This window comes from Cygnus olor, chromosome 1 (assembly GCF_009769625.2).
Source record: "Cygnus olor isolate bCygOlo1 chromosome 1, bCygOlo1.pri.v2, whole genome shotgun sequence".
NCBI lineage: Eukaryota > Metazoa > Chordata > Aves > Anseriformes > Anatidae > Cygnus > Cygnus olor.
The window spans coordinates 125970269-125989563 of record NC_049169.1 but is presented as its reverse complement, the minus strand read 5'-3'; the positions used below and the strand labels follow the sequence as shown (position 1 = coordinate 125989563).

At 44.2% G+C, this 19295-nt stretch overlaps 2 protein-coding genes across 5 annotated transcripts in view; one reads left to right on the top strand and one right to left on the bottom strand.

Annotated features, from left to right (window-relative positions):
• CNKSR2 (connector enhancer of kinase suppressor of Ras 2) overlaps positions 1-12620 on the top strand; it is a 219174-nt gene extending 206554 nt beyond the window's left edge. For 2 of the 4 annotated variants that reach the window (XM_040532074.1, XM_040532057.1), the window contains 2 exons: positions 7281-7477; positions 10591-12620. In XM_040532074.1, the coding sequence (XP_040388008.1) occupies positions 7281-7477; positions 10591-10806 (413 nt within the window). In that variant the 3' untranslated portion in view covers positions 10807-12620. The remainder of the gene's footprint in view (positions 1-7280; positions 7478-10590) is intronic. The other 2 variants (XM_040532065.1, XM_040532050.1) reach the window with 2 other exon arrangements.
• Positions 12621-12623: 3 nt separating this feature from the next.
• On the bottom strand, positions 12624-16935 carry KLHL34 (kelch like family member 34). Its single transcript, XM_040532087.1, has one exon. The coding sequence runs from the start codon at positions 16074-16076 to the stop codon at positions 14289-14291; it is 1788 nt and encodes a 595-aa protein (XP_040388021.1). The 5' UTR covers positions 16077-16935; the 3' UTR covers positions 12624-14288.
• Positions 16936-19295: the final 2360 nt, after the last annotated feature.

Sequence of the window (19295 nt, the reverse complement as noted above, 5' to 3'; positions counted from 1 at the left end):
TAACAGTGCGGGTCTGCAGGGAGAAACTTTGTGGCTCATGTTCTTTTTTTATTTTTTTATTTTTTTTATTTTTAATGCTGAGTTTACTGTCAGACGATTTTAATACTGAAGTCCATTTGCATGGAAAACTGAAGAGCAGTGACTGACGTGGGCCTGAGACTTCCAGTAAGGCCAGCCCAAGCGTCCCATGACGTCTGGAGACTGATCATGCTCCAGCCCACCAGGCTACAGACCGCCATCTGCCAGCCCCTCTGCTGGTGGCTCAAAGGGGGCAAGACCATGACGTGGAGCAGGCAGCTTTTCATCCCGATATCACCAGAGAGGTGACCCGAGAGGAAAAGAGACTTGCTGGGATCTACTGATCCAAAAAAGAAAACCACTAGTGCCATAAATGTTTCACAAAAATAATTAGACCCTTGGTGCCACAGCAATAGCATCTCTCGGGCCTTACAAAGGCTGGGGTCAGATCCTTTAAAAGTGATTATGGTACCTAACTGCTACTGATTGAACCGGGCTGTAGTGGAAAAGGCCTGAAATACCTTCTAAAATCTGTCCTATGGGAGATGGGCTTTCCACTTGCCTGCACAGTTCACTTTGTTTGATGAAAACAATCTGTGCTTGTGCAGGTGAGAGGAGAGGCAGACTCGCAAGCCAGGTGGGAAACGCCAGCACACGGCAGAGCTCGCTCGCATCAGTGCTTTCAGTGAGGGACCTCTCCGGGGACATTTTTTTCCTGCAGGCTTAGGTAATAGGAGAGAATAGAAACCATGCACAGCTATCCTGGTAACCAAGAAACCTTTCCTCTTTAGAGGAAAGGACGGTATATAATGCAACTTTAGTACTAGTTCTCTGGTCCTCCACTTTGCTAAACAGAGGTATCAAAGTTTGTTTCTAAACACTGCTCCTCCCTTCCTCGACTCAAGGCTTTGGGGAAAATCCTGCACTTTCAGCCAGGCAGGTCAGTATTTTGAAGGGCCAAAAGGATGGAGGATTGCACAAGTCAGAAAAGGACAGATAAAGGGAAGGGACAACAAAAGGACTGCAAAGGCCAGGAGTTGTACGAGAAGCCCCCAGTTTTTCTTAAGCTTTTCTTCACTTATAGGAAGCTCTCAGTAATAGGTGTATATGTATATGTTTATGTATATGCATATAAATCTATGTATACATATATATACTCATATATATACATATATATACTCATATATATACATCTGTATACTGACACGTCCAGCCAGGCCTTGATTTTGCCGTAATCTGGAGTAAGAGAAGACACAGGTTTCTTTTTGTGCTTTAATGGGGAAATCTGCTCCTTGTTACCCAGAGCAGATGACTAGCAGTTGGCCTCCACGTAGACCTGAAGGACATCTCCTTGTACGTCATATTGCCGGCACCTTGCCACGCTCAGACACTGCACAATGTGGCTTGTGGTGCTCTCCTAACAGTGACTGATTTCCCATGTCACTGGGGCTCCCACACACATGTGCAGGGCTGACTCAATATGCAGCACACAGCTGTCTCCTTGAAAAAATCCATCTGCCATTGGTTTCGCCATTTCTTTTCTCTTATCTTGTAGGCCAGGGGAAAGGAAATACCTAGCTTTGTCCGCCTGTCATCCACCCAAATAGTGTAAAAAATGACTGTAATTCCTGTTTCTTTGCATCATAAGCATTTGGATATGTCTCCCTCTTGTGCAGTTTGGAATCTAATCGTTAACCTGAACAGAAGCAAAGGTGCATTTAAGCCATGCACTGAGAAAACAGAAACTGCTTCTTTGGAGGCTCTCTTCTCTCCCCTGCTTCCAACACAGCTAAAACCCACATCTACTCTCCTTCTATCCTTTTGCTTTCTTGCCTTAAATTTACATGCATCCCTTCAGTCTTTCCCTGACCATTCCCCGGGGTTTACCACCCCAGCCCAGCTGTGGCCACCTCGGCCACATTACGTGTTCTGCCCCTGCCTCCACGTGGACAGAGAACCAGAGCTGTGGCTTGAGGGCAGAAGGTATTTGTATACTACATGACTGGGCAGTGGCATTGCTGCAGGATCAGGTGGCTTTTGACAGACCTATTGGTTGAATGTTAGGCCGCACCTCGAGTACTGTGTTCAGTTTTGGGCCCCTCACTACAAGAAGGACATCGAGGTGCTCGAGCGAGCCCAGAGAAGGGCAATGAAGCTGGTGAGGGATCTGGAGAACAAGTCTTACGAGGAGCAGCTGAGGAAGCTGGGATTGTTCAGCCTGGAGAAGAGGAGGCTCAGGGTGACTTTATCGCTCTCTATAGGTACATTAAAGGAGGCTGTAGCGAGGTGGGGATCAGTCTATTCTCCCACGTGCCTGGTGACAGGACGAGGGGGAAGGGGCTAAAGTTGCACCAGGGAGGTTTAGGTTGGATATTAGGAAGAACTTTACTGAAAGGGTTGTTAGGCATTGGAATGGGCTGCCCAGGGAAGTGGTTGAGTCACCATCCCTGGAGGTCTTTAAAGACGTTTAGATGTAGAGCTTAGTGATATGGTTTAGTGGAGGACTTGTTAGTGTTAGGTCAGAGGTTGGACTAGGTGATCTTGGAGGTCTCTTCCAACCTAGATGATTCTGTGTCATACCCAACCTGCTGTGGCATAGGAAAAGTGCAAAAGGCTGCATCAGCCCTAGGATTACATCACTTACTAGTTAGCTGCTGGCAGCTATTACATGGCTTCTCTTTTTCCAGTGTGGATGCATCAGGGTCAAGAAAGCAAAAACAAACAAAACAAAACAAAAAAAAAAAAAAAAGAGAGAGAGAGAGAGAGAGATTTCAGTGTGAGATGATGTCAGGGCTTGTTTTATCTTAGGACCATGTCCTAAGCTTAGGCCCATGTCCCAGAGGCCAAGGATGCTCTCGGGTTTAGTGGAGCATTTACTGACAGTCCCCAAAAGTCTCCAGGAGGCTTCAGACAGGTGCTTCCCCTGTGCGAAAGGTGAAGTGGAAAGGTGTGATTTTAAAACTGGAAGCAAATCCTGTGAGATTTTCAGGAGGAAAATAAGATACGGTAGTGGCTTAATAATGTGACTGGCGCTGTGTTCTAACCTCCTTAAGATCCTGAGAGAGCTGAGCTGAGCAGGTTCCTCTGCCAGAGACAGTGAGCTCACCAAACAGAATGAAAATGGGAGTATGGATTTCAGTGGAGCCAGGGGATTTCAGTCTGTTTGTGCATTGTTCGCTCTATGTTGCTGACTTTGCAGCAGCTCAGCTTTCTCACAATTTGTAGAGGGTGGTAATTTTGTTGAAATGCAGGGCTAATTGCAAGTGGAGTAGTAGGTGTGCATGCAAGGAGTTGCACAGAGAAGGAAAGCGTGTCACTAAGCTGTGAAGTTGGCAAAAAGGATAACAAAAATGGAGAAAGCCATCAGAGTAGCAACTGTATCCATCAGTCAGGATGAGGAGCCTGAAGATGACGGGACATGCTTGGGTGGCTTTAGGAGTCACATGCAGAGGAGTTTCAAAGGAGAGCTTCAGTCCTTGAAAAATCTGACTTTGTCAGCACAGCAGGTGACAAAGCTTGTGATCTGTGTTGTATGGTCCTTGCGTGGGCAGCTGTGTGCACTCATAGCCCTGGGTGCAATCACTGGTTCTTCTGGTACCTCACTGAAAGGGAGACACCGTGCAAGCTTTCAGTAGCTTGAGTTTTCACAGGGAAAGTGAGTCACAGAAGTGCAGGAACCTCCACTGAAAATGTCTACATTATGCCATTTAGAGCAGATTTGTGAGAAATATACACCTAGAGATTATCTGTGTCCAGATGTATTATCCAGCTGGCTGCAGTGGTGACCTACATGTGCCTAGCTCAGTACCATCTTCCTGAATCATTGGTTTGCACAGACTGCTCAGCTCTCGGTCCATGTAAATACCAGGGCTGGCTGTTTCTCTCTGATCACTTTTCACTCAAGCACCTGATGTTCTTATGTATTGCTCTTAGAATATTGTTTTTTAAGAGGGAAATAATGGAAAGGTGAATAGGCCAATAGAGCCAGGAGGTTGTTACACATTAGTTCATGGAGTTCAGGGCCTAGTCATTTTAAACACAAACAAGAGCATAGTGTGAAAAACAAACAAAAAACAAACAAACAACAACAACAAAAAAAAAACAGTCTCTGTATAATTTCACCCACAATCTGCAGCTTCCTCTCCTGAGAAAATGTAAAGGTAGTTACAGATATTTATGGCATTTAAGAAGTGAGAGCAAAGTACAAGAAGTTCAGAAACTATTCCCGGTGGAAAGCAAAATAGTAAAAAATAATAACAAATCATTTACTAGAGTGTAATAGTCTAATAGCCTAGAGCTATTTTACAGCTCCTGAATTTAATGCAAATGGTTCCGCCTTCACTTGAAGACACAGCAGAAGCTTTGTTGTTACAACATTCAGTACCTGTGTGTTCCTGTCTTTGGAAGCTATGGTTCTGAATTTAGATCCCGTGTGCTGCAGAGTTTATGCAACTTCATTTCTGCCCCAAAGTTACAGAGTTCTCCAAGGCTTACATGAAGCAGGGGACAACATTATTGTTTCAGAAAGAGACTCTCCTTTCTGTCAGTATGTGGAAACAAGCACCTGACGGTGTATTCAGAGGAACGAGGTGGCCAGGGAGGTGCAGCCCATGACTCAGCAGCCAAGTGAGGGTGAATTGCACCTGCTGTATTGGCTGCTCTTCTGAGGTCATCTGCAAATCCCATTAGGCCATGTTTTCTACATAAAGAGGCATTACCTGAGGCCTTATTTTCCTTAAAAAGACAGCCTTACTGTAATAGTATATCACTTGCATGAAAATTCCCCCTTTTTTTTAAATTACATTTATATATTTTTATAGCGCAGCTTTATATCTCGTCAAGTATCTCAGATTCTTTATGGCACCAAGGTTTGCACCAACGCCCACAGGAATCAATCAAAGCCTTTAGCAGAAGGGTGAGGGAGGGGAGATTTGTGTGTAATTTCATTCCCGCCTACTGAGTGCCTACTCCAGCCATTGAGAGTGTAAGTACCATCGCTTTCAGTGTTTCTCTGGAAAACCTCAAGTGCTTGGGATGTGTTAGCGTGACATGTGCTGCCCTCGCCCCCAGCCATGGGTGGAAAGAGGTGGCCTCTTGTCCGCTTGTGCTTCCCGAGTGTCATCAACAGCGAGGCACTTCAGGAAGGGACCTGCTCTTTGTCTTCCCTGCTCTTGTCTTCCTACCAGATACCGTTCCCTCTTCCACATGCCTCCCATAACTACAGCACAGCAGTGACAGCATCTGGGGGAGGCAGCCCCAGCCGGGCGAGGCGATGCACTGATGCGTTTCAAAGACCTGCCAGCCAGTGCTGCTCGAGGACAGCCAGGCTGTGGCCTAATGCTGCCCATGTTGTGTCCCAGTAGTGCTCTGCATCTTCCCATGCAGTCCTGGAGCTGGTCCCACCACCCGTCCGCAGCCCCTCCTGCACCCACACTGAGCTGCAGCGGGCTGCGTGCCTGAGAGGGTGAGGGGTGAGCCCCAGGAGCACTGGCCAGCGCTGGTGGCACAGTCAGAGAGGCCTGCGCTAGCCCTGCCACCTGGCATTTGAAACTACAGGGGCCGTGCTGCCTCCCAGGTTCACTATAGGCACCTGTCACTCCAGGTGCATCCTCTGGGTTGAACCAAGCTTTGTGCGTGGCCATGGTGGGGACCTTTCATGCTTCGGGATGCTGCGGGTTTTCAGTGGCAAGCCTGGATGTGGTGGCTGGTTGCTGGTCCAGGCTCTAGCTCACCCTAGCAGAATAAATTACAGTGACATGGAGTCAAAGCACTGGCTCACTCCTTCAGCAGACTTTCCCTGTATTAACCCCTGAGGATACAAAGCAGTTATGCTGCTGAAGAAGAAACATGAGGAAGGATCTTTTTTGCTTTGTGTAGCAAGGGAGAATAGAAGGAGAGAAGCAGATGTAAAATACTCCTGTTAGATGTCGGTGTTTTTTTCTTTTTGCCTTTTAGAAAATCTCTCCCATTCCCCAGCTTCAGACTAGTAGAATTCAATGTTGAGAGATAACTGATAGAAATACCCCGAACACCCAATCTCTCATTGCTGCAGAGAATTTTAAAGAACGCATAAAAATCAAGATTACAGAGAATTTTTACCAAGTATTTGGCTATTGAATGCTTTGCCCTTTAGCACATTAGAAGTCTTAAGAAGAAAGAAATTGACAAGAAAGAGCTGCATCTCATTATATTTTTCTTCAAGTTCTGCTTGGCCATGTAGTGATGAATTCAGTTTTCCAAGCAGTGTACCACATGACAGGATGATTTAATGAGAGAACATATATCAACCGAGGGAACCCAACAGCTCTGTATAGACCCAAAACACTTCCATCAATAAAAGGCTTTTAACCCTTCTTCATGTCTGTATCTCTTAAAACAAAAACAAAAAAATGATTGCTTTAAAAACAGCCCTCCAAAAAAGGGCAAAGGAATAAACTGATGAGAGATCTATCAGGATTAGTTGCTGACCATGAAATTCTTTAATTGTGTAAAGATCTATACAAAAGCAAACACTTTTTTGTGATGGGGTGTGGAGATCTTGATCTCTGGAGTTCTTGCTTGAGCCTGAGGTGAGTAGTTGCTGTGCTGCATGGTATGGGCTTGAACAGGAGGTTGCTTCATGTAGCTCCTGGTGGGCATGTGTTCACGGTGTAGCAATGTCCCTTTTAAACAATAGCTATCCTCCCTGTTTGTGCTACATAAAAACAACCAACCAACCAAACAAACACACCTCTAAACACCTGAGGATGCTGAGGTTCGCAACATGTGGGTACCTCACCATGTGCTGAGCTTTCAACCAGTGGAAATGGCTGTGTGGGGGCAGTCACCGGATAAAAGTAATGCTTGAAACCAAACATTAGGCAAGGCACATCGGGCCAGGAAAACACACGCAATTATGAAAGCCAAGACTGGGTGGGAGTGTCCAGAGGGCTCTGGATCTGTATGGAAGGTTGTGCACAGGCAGTGGCCGGCTGTTGTGTGCACAGGAGTGCTGGTGTGCAAGGAGCAGCAGGGATGGATCTGGGTGCTCCCCCAGGACTGTACCTCCTGGTCACCACTCAGCTCAGCTCATCGTGGCACTTCACTGGCACTTTCTCTTCACTTCTTGAAACTTAGGAGGTGTGAAATATTCTCCTTATGGTCTGGTTAAGCCTGTTAAACATTTTGCAAAGGGCTTGGGTAGATTGTCGTATAATCATGTTAATGATACACTGATCCTTTCTCTATTTTTTCCTCCTCTTCTTCCCCCTTCCTCATTACAGTTGAAACTATAGAAGAAAAAGCAGCAGACTCCTTGCAGGATTTGTACAGAGCTTTGGAGCAGGCCAGCCTGTCTCCTTTAGGAGACCGACGGATTTCCACTAAGCTGGAGTATAAGAAATCTTTTATAAAGAGATGTAGCGATCCAGTAGTCAATGAAAAACTACACCAGCTGCGAATTCTGAAAAGCACTTTAAAGGTGAGATAACAGGGAGGAAAGTCCGGCCCGAGGGTTGGACCTGACTGTATTGTATCTGAATACAGATTAATTGTGTGCGGCTGGAGTCCAGGCTGAATGTGGTGTATGAAACAAACAAGGAAGACATGGGTAACTGCTGTTCTCACAGCAGACAAAAATGTGCATTGAGAGAGTAGTCAAAGTGAGAGGATCGGTTTTTATTTGTGCACAGATAAAATCTCAGTGAGCTGCTCCTCCTCTAGCTAGTATAACATCATTTGACACCAAATTATCAGAGGAGACCTTAATCTCTTTTTTTGTCCCTGAACATTTTCATTTATCAAAACACATTTGCTCTGCATTTGCCAAAGTCTAAAGTGAAGCAAAGTCAGCCCTTCAGAAGGGAGCAGTACCTTTAAAAACATTGATTATTTCTTGATTGCTGAGCTTGCCTGGGAATGAACAGTGTGCTTGGTTTCAGCATAGACTGGTAGGATCATTGTATTTAATCAGTAGGACTGATTAAATAAGTAGACAGTGGGAATGATAGATTTGAAGATTTTTATCATTATTGTAAGTGTACCGCAGCTAATTTAACATCCCTGTCAGCTTCCTTATTTGTTACAGCAGTTTCAAATCTGTACTGTTAGAGATTTCAGCAAACAATATGCTGGATTTCCCCAGGGACCCTGTTAACTATATTAAATTACCACATTTTAAGTCACTAGATAATTGTACAGTGGATTTTGTAACAGCTTTCATCAAAGAGGGTTTTATCAACATTAATTAATTTAGTTTTCCATCACCTAGAGAAGCACTTAAACAATATTATTTTCATGCTGTGGGGCTCCCATCCTGAAAAAAAAAAATCTTACACTTGCTTAACTTTTTTGCACTGTATCATCTCATTGAAGGCAACTGAAAGTATCTGGGTATGTGAGACTTTACAGGTTTGGAGGGTGGCAGAAAAAGCCTGTGGTTTCCATGTGACTTCTATAACGTGAGACATGGAGACAAAATCACAGTAATCTCAGATGTTTAGAGCAGGCAGGAGGTTCACATAGTACCTGTGCTTTTGCACCATGGTGGGATCACTCATACCAGAAGTGTGCAAGAGATGTTGGCACGAAACTTAAACAAACAAACAAACAAGCCAACAGTTCACGATACTTTCAGAAATTACACAACCTAGAGGTTCAGTATCAGCAGCTTGTTGCCATGCTTAATTGCCTTTCTTGTTAGCATTTATTGATACCCGAGCTACATTATGCCAATGGTTTCATACAGACCAAATTGCTTTCCTCCAGGGACTTCCAAAAGCAGCTCATCCCTTGACCCAGCAGATGCCTGTTTTCATGCTTCTCTGGGACCTCTTTCTTTTAGACCAATCAAACACAATTCTCTTCCCACAAGACATAATTTCTAAATCAGTCACCATTTTTGTTTGGACAAGAGTGACACAAATAACTGGCAATGCAATGCCAGCAAGTACCAAAGACAGATAATTGCTGTTTCTTGCATATGGCAACTGTCCAGAGTAGCACATGCATGATGGTAAACACACTAAGAGTTTCTAGCTCCACCACTGCTATGCTACTGGTAGTAGTATCTACCAGGAGCTACTGTTGTTACTTAAATCAATTATTCCTCCTTTTTATCAGTGCTATTGGGTTCTCCTTCCTGAATGCATCCATTTGCACCGGCCCATCAGGTTTGGTGTTCTGAACTCTCCTTGAATTAATCCACCATTAGGAATCTGATACAGCCCTCCAAATTGCTTCTAGATCTTACTATCCATCCTCTCTGTTCCTCCACCCAAGTCCTCAATGGAGAGACCTCTCTGCTCTCTTTGCCATGACATAACCACAAAACCATTCTCCTGACAGCAAGTTTGAGCCATCTGACTGGCAGTGCTGTGTGGTGGGTACAGGTCACGATCTGCGAGAAGCACATTCTGGTAGTTCCTGCAGATATTTGGTAACGAGGAGATCCCAAAATTTCACTTTCACTGGTCAGCCTCAGCTGTACCTCCATTTCTGAAAATTAATATTCTAGCATGTAGCATTAATTAGCTACTGATTGCAAAGCATGAAAATACCTTTCAACATACTGGTGACTTCAACATATTGGTGACTTCTCTGACCTTTCTGATCCTCTCCCACCAGTGTGGGCTGACACCACTTAATTTTCCCTTTAACATGCTCCCCAGAAAGATTTATCATACTTATAGTATGAACATGGCAAATACCAGTTAGCAATGAGCACCATGAAACCCATGTGGTATGGAGGATAGAGGAGAGGCTGCTGGTGACTGTACCATGTCTACGCAGAGGAGAAGTGCTGGAAGCCTGCATGTTTCCTGTGCTTCCCAGGCTCAAGGATGGTGCATCCAGCTTCCACTGCTTGCAACAACTGCAAGTGGCTTTGTGTGTATCTGAGGCTTAATCTGACCCATGCTTGCTGCCTGTCATCTATCGATAAACTAACCAGCCAGCAATTAGGATACAGCCACATCCCCTGCCCCCATGATGGGTAAGGATGTGCCAGCAGCTGTGTTAGGTTTTACCCATTTCTGCCTTCTGTTTGCCGCTGCAGTGGTAGGAGGAGGTAGCAGCCAGCCAGCCCATCATGTATACTGGAGTGCTGGTGAGGATGAGTTACCAAGGTAATGCCTCCCTGCACAGGCGTTTGCAGCATAGCGCTCAAATGTCCCCAAGACACGGCTGGTAAGAAAGGCTTAGCTCTGCTGGCGGCGAGAGGCCATCTGTCCGCATCCCACGCACAAACACGGTATTTCTCATGCTGATCAAGACGAGCAAACAGATGGCACTCAGCAGCACGAAACTGATCCTGAGAAACAAAGGCAGCTCGTAGTAAACAGCGCGGGGCTTGCTTCCGAGGGGGGGAAGAGGGACAAGGGACGTTTCTGGGGAAGAGGGACAAGGCGAGGGAAGCTCCATCCCCACAGGGTGATGAACAACACCCAGCAGGAGGGGCTGCTGCTTGTGGGCAGTCTCATGACAGCCAGGCAGCTCCCTGCTTCCCAGACCTCCACGGCCTGCCTCTGCTCCCGTCTCACCCGCACAGCCTGCTCATTGCCCACTCTGACTCTGCTCATCTCTCTTCCCTCACAGGCCAGGGAAGGAGAAGTAGCCATTATCGACAAAGTTCTGGATAATCCAGACCTGACGTCTAGAGACTTTCAAGAATGGAAGCAAATGTACCTCGATATCTTCTGGGACATCTGTCACAGCAGCACCCCGCGGGACTCTGTTAACGGCTCGTCTGAGGTTGATGCACTTCTAGCCTCCTTAGCGCACACGCACTCCTACATTGAAACGCATGTATAAGGGGCCCTCTTTTAGTCCACTTGCTACACTCCAGGCCTTTACTTAAGTGCATAAAGTAGTTTTTATATCAATCTGTGGGAGCTCTAGTAAATTATATTTTAATGTTACTCAGCTGTGTGAAGTAAACCCTCAATGGTCAACGATACCATGTCTTTAATGAGGATTTGTACATTTTATATGCTACCAACGCTCTGCTTGTGTTTACCTTCTGTGAAATAAAGAACGTGATCTTTACCTATTAAAGAGAAGTATTTAAAAGCATTTTTGGAAGACTGTGGCCTTCACAGAGGAAGTTCTCCAAGCTAAAGGTTTTGCTATCGAAGGTCGCTTTTACAATAATATTTTATATTATATAATTCCAGTAATGCATTGAATTTTTGGAGTGCAGGTACTATTTTGGTGATGGGAGAGTTAAAAAATAATAATAATCTATTTAATGAGAAACTCTAGGAGTTTTCTTACATAACAGGGAAAAAGTGTAATGCAGTGGTTTTGTTTCAGTTTTGTCAAACACATAAAAAGGTGAAAATCAGCAGACAAAATGACTAATGTAAATTTAAGTCTCAAACAGTTAGGTCTTATTTCTTGTAGTTTTTAAAGCCTGTTGCTAAGGTTTACCATCAGTGCAAAGGGACGCTGGTTTATATTCTAATTAAGACCAAATTATGTGTTACTTGTTTCTTAATCACATCTGGTTGTGGGTTTTTGTTGTTGTTTGTTTGTTTGTTTGTTTGTTTGTTTTTGTTTGTTTCTTTGTTTTAATTAGCCATGGTACTGTCATTTATGCTGCTTTTGTACTGGAGGTAATGGTATAATGTGCAGATTTTGCAGAAGAAAAAAGATAGACTTTGAACATCCTTGGTAACAGCATTTCTCTTGCCCAGAAAAGCAGCAGAGGAAAAGGTTCCCAACGAACTGCTCTGAACCTGAGAGGCTTTGAAAATTCCTAAAATAGAAAAGCAATTAATACAATTTTTCAAGTACTCTCCTATGTGTTTTCTGAGCTGTGAGATTTGGCCATATTGTACTTGGGGAAAATGTGTAATGGGAACAGATATGAGCACAAAACCTGAAAAATTACTGAGAACTCAAAAAGCCTCTGTTCTGTCTGTGAATGGGAAGGGATGTCTCTGGGTTCTGCTGAGTTTGCAAGCTAGCTGAAGTGTTTTAAACTTCCAGGAGAGTTGAGATGTGCTGGAGACAACCAGTGAATGTGGGCAGAAATATCTCATTAGAGCTAGGCACCTGCCTGCAATAGGAAAGTGGGAGGTAAATCTTAAATCATCTATTTACTCTTCATGGGCTTGTTTTCAAAAAGTGATCAGAGCATGACAAAACATTTGTGCTGCTTTTCAGTGTTTTGCTGCATAAGTTAGGACACATGATATGGCTTAATAATGCTCATGTGAAAGGGGACAGCCTCCTTTATTCTTTTTACAGTGAGTTGTACGCTTAAACAACTTTAGACTATTGCTTGTACAGCTCAGTGAATGTACTTAAAACTTTATGAGCTCTGATATTTCCTGGCAGTTATATCCACGACAGGATGAAGGAAATAACAATTTTTTTTCTCTCTTTTTCTTTTTATTCCTTGCTCTTTCTTGTTACTTTATTGCATTTGGATTGCAAATGTTTTGCAGATTTTGCACAACTGTACAGAACAGTGGCCTTTCTGTAGCCCATTTTCAGTAATCCTATATTCAAGTCGATATGGATGACAAATCACATATTAACATTTGTATAGAATTCTGGATCCAGTGTAATATTTGTACCATTTAGAAGAATATTGTTTGTATAAACTGGACATTTATTTACTGCATGGGTACTGACTTGTATATTAAATTTGTGAGGTTTTGTACATTTCTCTTTAAAAATGCTTGACATGAAATGGGTTGTGCTATTGTTCCAAGCATTTAGATTCTCTTGCTATTGTTTTACTGGACCAAAAGTAAATATATTCATATAAAAACTCTTTATATCTGATGGATGTATATGCACATTGTGTAGTTGATTCCTTGTCAAAACCAAGGCAGTTCAGGAGACTTAGATCTGTTGCTATGCAACAGCTATTCTGCCTGCACTTTACATTAGTAAAGTCAGCTTGATTGCTTTAAAGGTGAAAATTAAACATTACAGTTTTTAAGCTAGTCTAGTCACAAAGAACATGTGTCCTATCCATTGTGCTGCCTTCTTTTAAGACTATTAAATGTTCTTCTATATATATTTTTATTGTATTAACTCTCAGCCTAGAAAGGGAACTCTGTAAAATGAAGTACAATAAATTTAGCTTTTAAATGAATGCCTGTGATTCAAGTTTCAATTTACTGCATACAAAAGCAATTCTGTGGCAACTGACCATTTTACCTGCATTTCAGAGATCAGCATGCCTTCAAGTTCTTCCACAAGCTGTGTCTTCAAACTCTGCCAACGTGGCCAAAAAAAAAGTAAGGCCATTGCTGGTTTGGATGTAGGCAGACACTGAATAAAGACTGCTGGCAGCCTTCCATTGCCTTCCTCTCCTTCGCACTCTGATAAAAATAAACCTTTTTTGACTGCAGGGTTCTCTCATGCACCAGTTCAACAATGAACAAGTTTACCATTATGACCTGGCATGATAAAGCAATGTATGCTATTGAGGTAAGTGCCAGGGGGATTAGATACAGCAGCTCCTGAAACATGTCTCGTAGGGTCTTACAGAAAGTATACCCATTCAGCTTTAGCCATCTAAACTAACACAAAGTTTGGATACAAAACAAATGTACAATACCAGGAGTATGTGTTTTTAAAATAATACAAAATAAGCATCTGAAAGGCATGCTACAACAAAAGCCACTCAGAGAGAAGTGGCTTCTATGAAACAATCACTGTTTTAACATATGGCCATAACTGAGGCTAAATTTCAAAAAATCCACGGTTTCTGTCCAGTAATTTCATGCTGGTTAGCTAAGGCACTCTTGTCTAGTATGTAGGGTATCAAATAATACCTTTTCCTTGGCACTACTTGTTATTAGTTCTCATAGACATCAATTTTCTAGTCTTTATACATCTCACTTTCATTTGCTTAGCCATAGCACAGCAATTTGATAGCACTTACCAACTGGGAAAATTATCTCTGATTAAGAAAACAGAAAAAATGGATTATATCTTTTTAACCTTTGAAAAATCTGACTTGCAACAGCTGTTAATTGCTGTCTAGGCATTATTCTTCAAATAAAAGTCCAGGTTTATGATCCTAGTTCATCTCCTTCAAACCTGCAAATTTGCTACATCCTTCCCCAGTGAGGCTGGCTTTCAGCTCTATGAATCACAGCACCTTTTCCCAGGCTGCACCCAAGCTTTCTTGCCTGTTTCCACCCAGCATCTTGCTTATCAAAGCAGAACCTCAACTCTGTCACATCCAGTGCAATTGCAATTTTCTTCTCTTTCTCCAGCGTTGCCCTGCTGGCTCTTCTCCTGGGATGATTATTCCACAACACCTTAGCTCAGCAGTTCAGTGGCCTCTTTTGCAGAGCGTCACTGTCCCGTTCATCGGCCACTTCTGTGAGCTGCAGCACTGCACACTGCAGCCCGCTCCAGGGCAGGGGGGCTTTGCAGATCTCCTCCCAGCCATCGTTGTCGATATCGTAGCCAACCACGTCTTGTGTGGGGACTTCCCGCGAGTCTTGCCATTTCTTTCCCCCAATAAGAAGAGCCGTTTCCTCTACCACTGCCAGGCCATAGCAAAATCGGTCATAGATCAGTGGCCTTAAACGAGTCCATTGGTTTTGATCTGGGTCATACCTTTCTATTTCAGAGAATGGTTCATATAAACCTAAAAATGTGAATACGGCTTCTCTGATTGTTGCCATCTGATGCCCAAACCGAGCTATGCTCATGGGGGCTTGTTTCATCCACTGCCCCTCAAGAGAACTCAGAGAATAAACGTCCTTGCTCGTGCTGGCTGGGTCTGCATATTTGCCACCTGAGATGTATATAATACTCTTGCAAACAGCACTGGCATGGCCATGTATCTTGCATGGCAATTCCCTGGCCTTTGTCCATCTGTCCCTGCTGATGTTGTAGACTTCCACAGATGAATGCAGAGACCCATTCTCATCCCGTCCACCAATTGCAAAGATATCATTGCCTAGGACACAGCAGGAAAACTGGCATCTCTTTTCCAGCATGCCCGTGATTTGGGTCCATGTGTTAAACCTTGGATCGTAGCGATGGACCTTGTTTGTAACTGATAATATCTTGTCCCTGTCAGCGTCACCTGGAGTGCCACCTTCTATTTCCCCACCCAAAACATAGAGGAAATTTCCCACCACACACACGCTGTGGTTCTGCACCCTGTCCTGCACCTGTGTAAGAGGTCTCCATTTGTGATTGTAAACGTCAAAGGCCACCACCTCAGTGACGAGCCCATCACTTGCCGTCCCTCCCCCCAGCAGAATGATCCGAGTTTTCTGGTTCCTCAGCGTGGTGGATTTATCCTGCAGGATGGGCTGTTTGAAAACAGATGTATGGTAATTTATTGCTTTAATGATCAGGCACTTAATACCTGCAGTGAGGGGCACTTCTGACTGCGTGTAGGTTTTTCTCAGCTCTTCCACTGGGATGAGACCATATCTAATGTGCTCCAAAAGGCTGCTTCCATGAGTCAGCCTGGATTTATCCTGCTTCAGCCACAGCAGCACAAGATTCAACAGGCGGGTTTCCTTCACCATGGGGAGATCTGGGGATTCCACTACTGCTAGCAAAGTCCTGAAGTTCAACTCAAGCAGTCCTGCCAAATCCAAGTCCAGCAGCTTCCAGAGATTGTTGACAATGTATTTTTCTGTTGCGACTAGGGCATCTGGCAGGTAGAACCTCCTGGCGACATTGGCGGAGAAGCAGCAGTTTTCCAAGGTAAGGTTGTTAACTAAGTATTGATTGCACAAGCCAATAGCATTTGTCACTTGCAAGTAGCTTGCAGCTTCCAAGGTCTCCTCCAGGCTTTCAAAGGAAAGGGGCAGCAAAGAAGTGTAAATGAAATCCAGGACATGCTGGAGACCGGTGGGAGAAACGACTTGCAGCTGAATCACATTGGCTTTAGACTCCTGGGTATAACTTTTGAACATTGCTCGGAAATAATCACTGGAGCATGCCAATAAGGACTTGTGTGCAGGAAACTCCTTTTCCTTCACTTTCAGCAAAATATCGCACAGAAAGCCCTCTGATCTCAGGGTCTGGTACTGGGAGAACACGGCAGTGCAGTGCGCTTTGCAGTAGGACAGGAAGTAGCTCATGGTAGGTAATGCAGTGCTTTCCACTTGAGTTATTAAAGTGCAATTAGATAGTGAAACACCTGCCCTACTCAACAGCCATTGAATGAATGCCCACCAGACCTCCAGCTGTTAGAGAAAAGCCCAACCAAAAAAAAAAAAAAAAAAAAAAAGTCAGTCTCTTGCCCAGCATAGGGGAGTAGTTAGTAGATTTGTAGTGAATTCAATGCATTCCTTTATAGAAAAAACAGCTGAATGTCATAACAGCCACAGGATGCTTACTTTTCTCGCCTCTGTTGCTTGTGCAGGGATGAATGGTCCACGGCTGAGTGCTTGCTTGGCTGGCCATCAGGTGACAGATGAGGGAGCTAGATGACAATCCCAATCAGTGGCACTTTGTGTCTGCTCAGCCGTCGCCCTCGACCCTCCTTGCTCCTCAGGCAGCTCAAATAGCTCCTCTCTGGCTGCCAGCGCATGGCTCTGGGCAGAAGCAAATGCGTTTCTCCTCCCTTGTTTGTGTTTCAGCTTCAGATAAGTTTAGACCTCACCGTGCCCAGCACAGCAGCCCCCTTTTCATCGTCTTTTCACACTCACTCTGCTGAAGATCAGGTCAGTACCCAGGGATTATTATGTGAAGGTTTTCTCGGACAATAAATCTTTGCCCGGGAGGCGCTGAGACAACCAAAATATCACGGTTAGTCACTGGCCCAATTTGACATGCATTTCTGGGCCCTTTGGTTCACATGACACCGGCGGGGCTCACAGCTACCAGAATAGCTTCAGGCGGTGCCCCCAGGGCCCCCCCGCCAGGAAATGGCCGCCAAGGGGCTGGGCACGGGCATGGGCCTGGGGCGACAGCGCGGGCATGGGCAGGAGCCGACCGCGGGGCCACGGCCAGAGCAGCAGGCCTGGGGTGCCGGGATGGGAAGCACAAGGGTAACGCCTATGCATGGTGGGGACTGAAATAGAGCACCGCTTCTGCCAGAGCAAACACAGGGCTGTTTATAGAAGAGGCTTTGCATAACTGCGTCCTCGTGTGCTTGCTGGGAACAAACCCTGCGGAGGGGCCGTAGCTGACTCCTTCATCTTGCTTGCTCTCAGCTTGTCCCAATTAGAAGCACGTATACAGGGATTATCTCCGATTTTCACCTAGGCCTTTCAGGATCTAATTTCTACCAGGAATAGTAGCTCGGAGCAGGCTACACATTCTGATCTCTTACAGCTTTCTTTTCATTTTCTTTCACCTTTTGCTGAAGCCAAAGGTAAAACTTTTTTTACTGCATCTGTTTATATTTGTTTATGTGATTTCTGGTTCATTCCTGTAATCGAAGGGTGTTTGGGAGCTGACTGGATCCCAGTGCAGACCATGTATGCCGTGCTGCTCTTCTAGTGAGCAGAAACTGTTGGCAAGCAGACTGATACGTACACACACTCAGTTTGTGGGGGGACGATTCTAAAAATGTTGTTCTTCATTGCTGCATACATCTGAAAATTCATTTCCTGCTTAAACCCACTTTCTATCATCACATTATAGACCATAAATCAGGATCTTGTTAATAAAATAATCCCCCTTGCTAGCAAAATGACATATACGGACACTGGGGATGGTGTAGGAAAGGGACGCCTTCTCTCTCTTTTCCAGTGGACTTGCCTGCATCCATGTCGAACCCCTCCGAAGCATTTCAGACATTGCTAGCAAAGCTGTGCGGCTGAGGCCAAGCTTCTGGTTTGCCGCTATTCCCATTTTGCACAAAGCAGAGTCCGGACACCTCCATCACCCCCTTGGTGGTCACGCTCCAGGCGCGACAAAGCACTGACTGAACTGGTTTTACCTCTCAGTAGTGCAACGCGGACAGTAGTTCACATCAGTTGAGTGTCAGCCGAAGGTGGTGCACTGCCAACAGAGCCAGCACTGATTTAACTGGGGCCTGATTTAACACCCATGCCAGATAAGCAGCTCCTGTAATTGCATGCAGATTTGCTGTGTGATTCCCTCTCAGACCTCCTTCATCTTTATGGCAAGCTGGCTAATGGAAACAGTGAGAATCACGATCCTTATAAAGTTGTTTATCTGACTAGAGTTTTTTTTCTTTCAGTTATAATTGAAATAAAGTCAAACCCTTTCCCGTCCCCTGCTCTGGAATGACAAAAAAAGATTATCGCTGTCAAAATGAGGCTTCTCCCTGCTCCACTTTTAGGCAGCTGGCTTTGTCTAATTGGGAGCCCTCCTTTAGACAACAGACAAATTGTCTCCAGGCAGCAGATCAGATCTCCTGCACCTTTGGAAGAATATTTAATGTCCATTAGCAAAAGAGCAGACAGTGACTGAACAGCTAACTTATGAATCTCAGAAAACCACCTAGTACTCAGTGGGATGTAGTCAAGCCACGATCTTATTTTTCTCATCCATAATTTGGAGGATCAGATCTAATTTTTGACTTACTAGATGCTGCTTAAAATTAGGGAAACATTAGTGTTTCAGTGATGTATGATTTGCTGGGAATAGATAATACATTTTTAATCATGAGCATCACTTAGGCTTTAAATTAGATTTAGACTTCAGACTTTGAGTATATTTTATGTTGAAATCATTGCTGTACTGCAGCAGATAGTCTGCAATAACAAATATTCCAGGGGTGCACTGCAAAAAAATGTTGGCTTCTACTCTCGTAGTTTTTTTCCCTCCTATAAAAGGCTGGAAAATTTCCTGAATTACAATGCTGTATTCCATTTAATCTTGCAAGTAGGCCATCAGTTAGTAAACACTTCAATTACCATTGTAAATTTTCCCAATTATTTTTTGAGTAAAGGTTATAGAAAAGTTGTACAAGTAAAATTAGGATCATTAGTAACAAGTGGCTTGCTGCAAAACATTCATTGCAAAAATCCACAGTGGAGGATTTCTAAGCTACACTTTGTACCAGAAGAAATCAGTGTGGTCCAGAGGACAGCACAGCAAATGGTTCAGATGCTTGACAATGTGCTGCATCAACACATATAGCAAAAGTAAGCCAAATGACAAATGGAATAGGGATGCTGTAGAATATAGGCTTTCTAGAAACTGCTACTGAGAAGGACAATATTGATTTAAGTTGTCCTGTAAAAATAATTGGACTGGAGTCTGTACTTCATCCCTGAATAACCATACACAATTGTATTTGGGTCACCCCATCTATTTAAACCCAAGGATGTTTAGCCTGGAAACGCAGTCCATAAGAACAAAATACTAACGGACATGAGGGA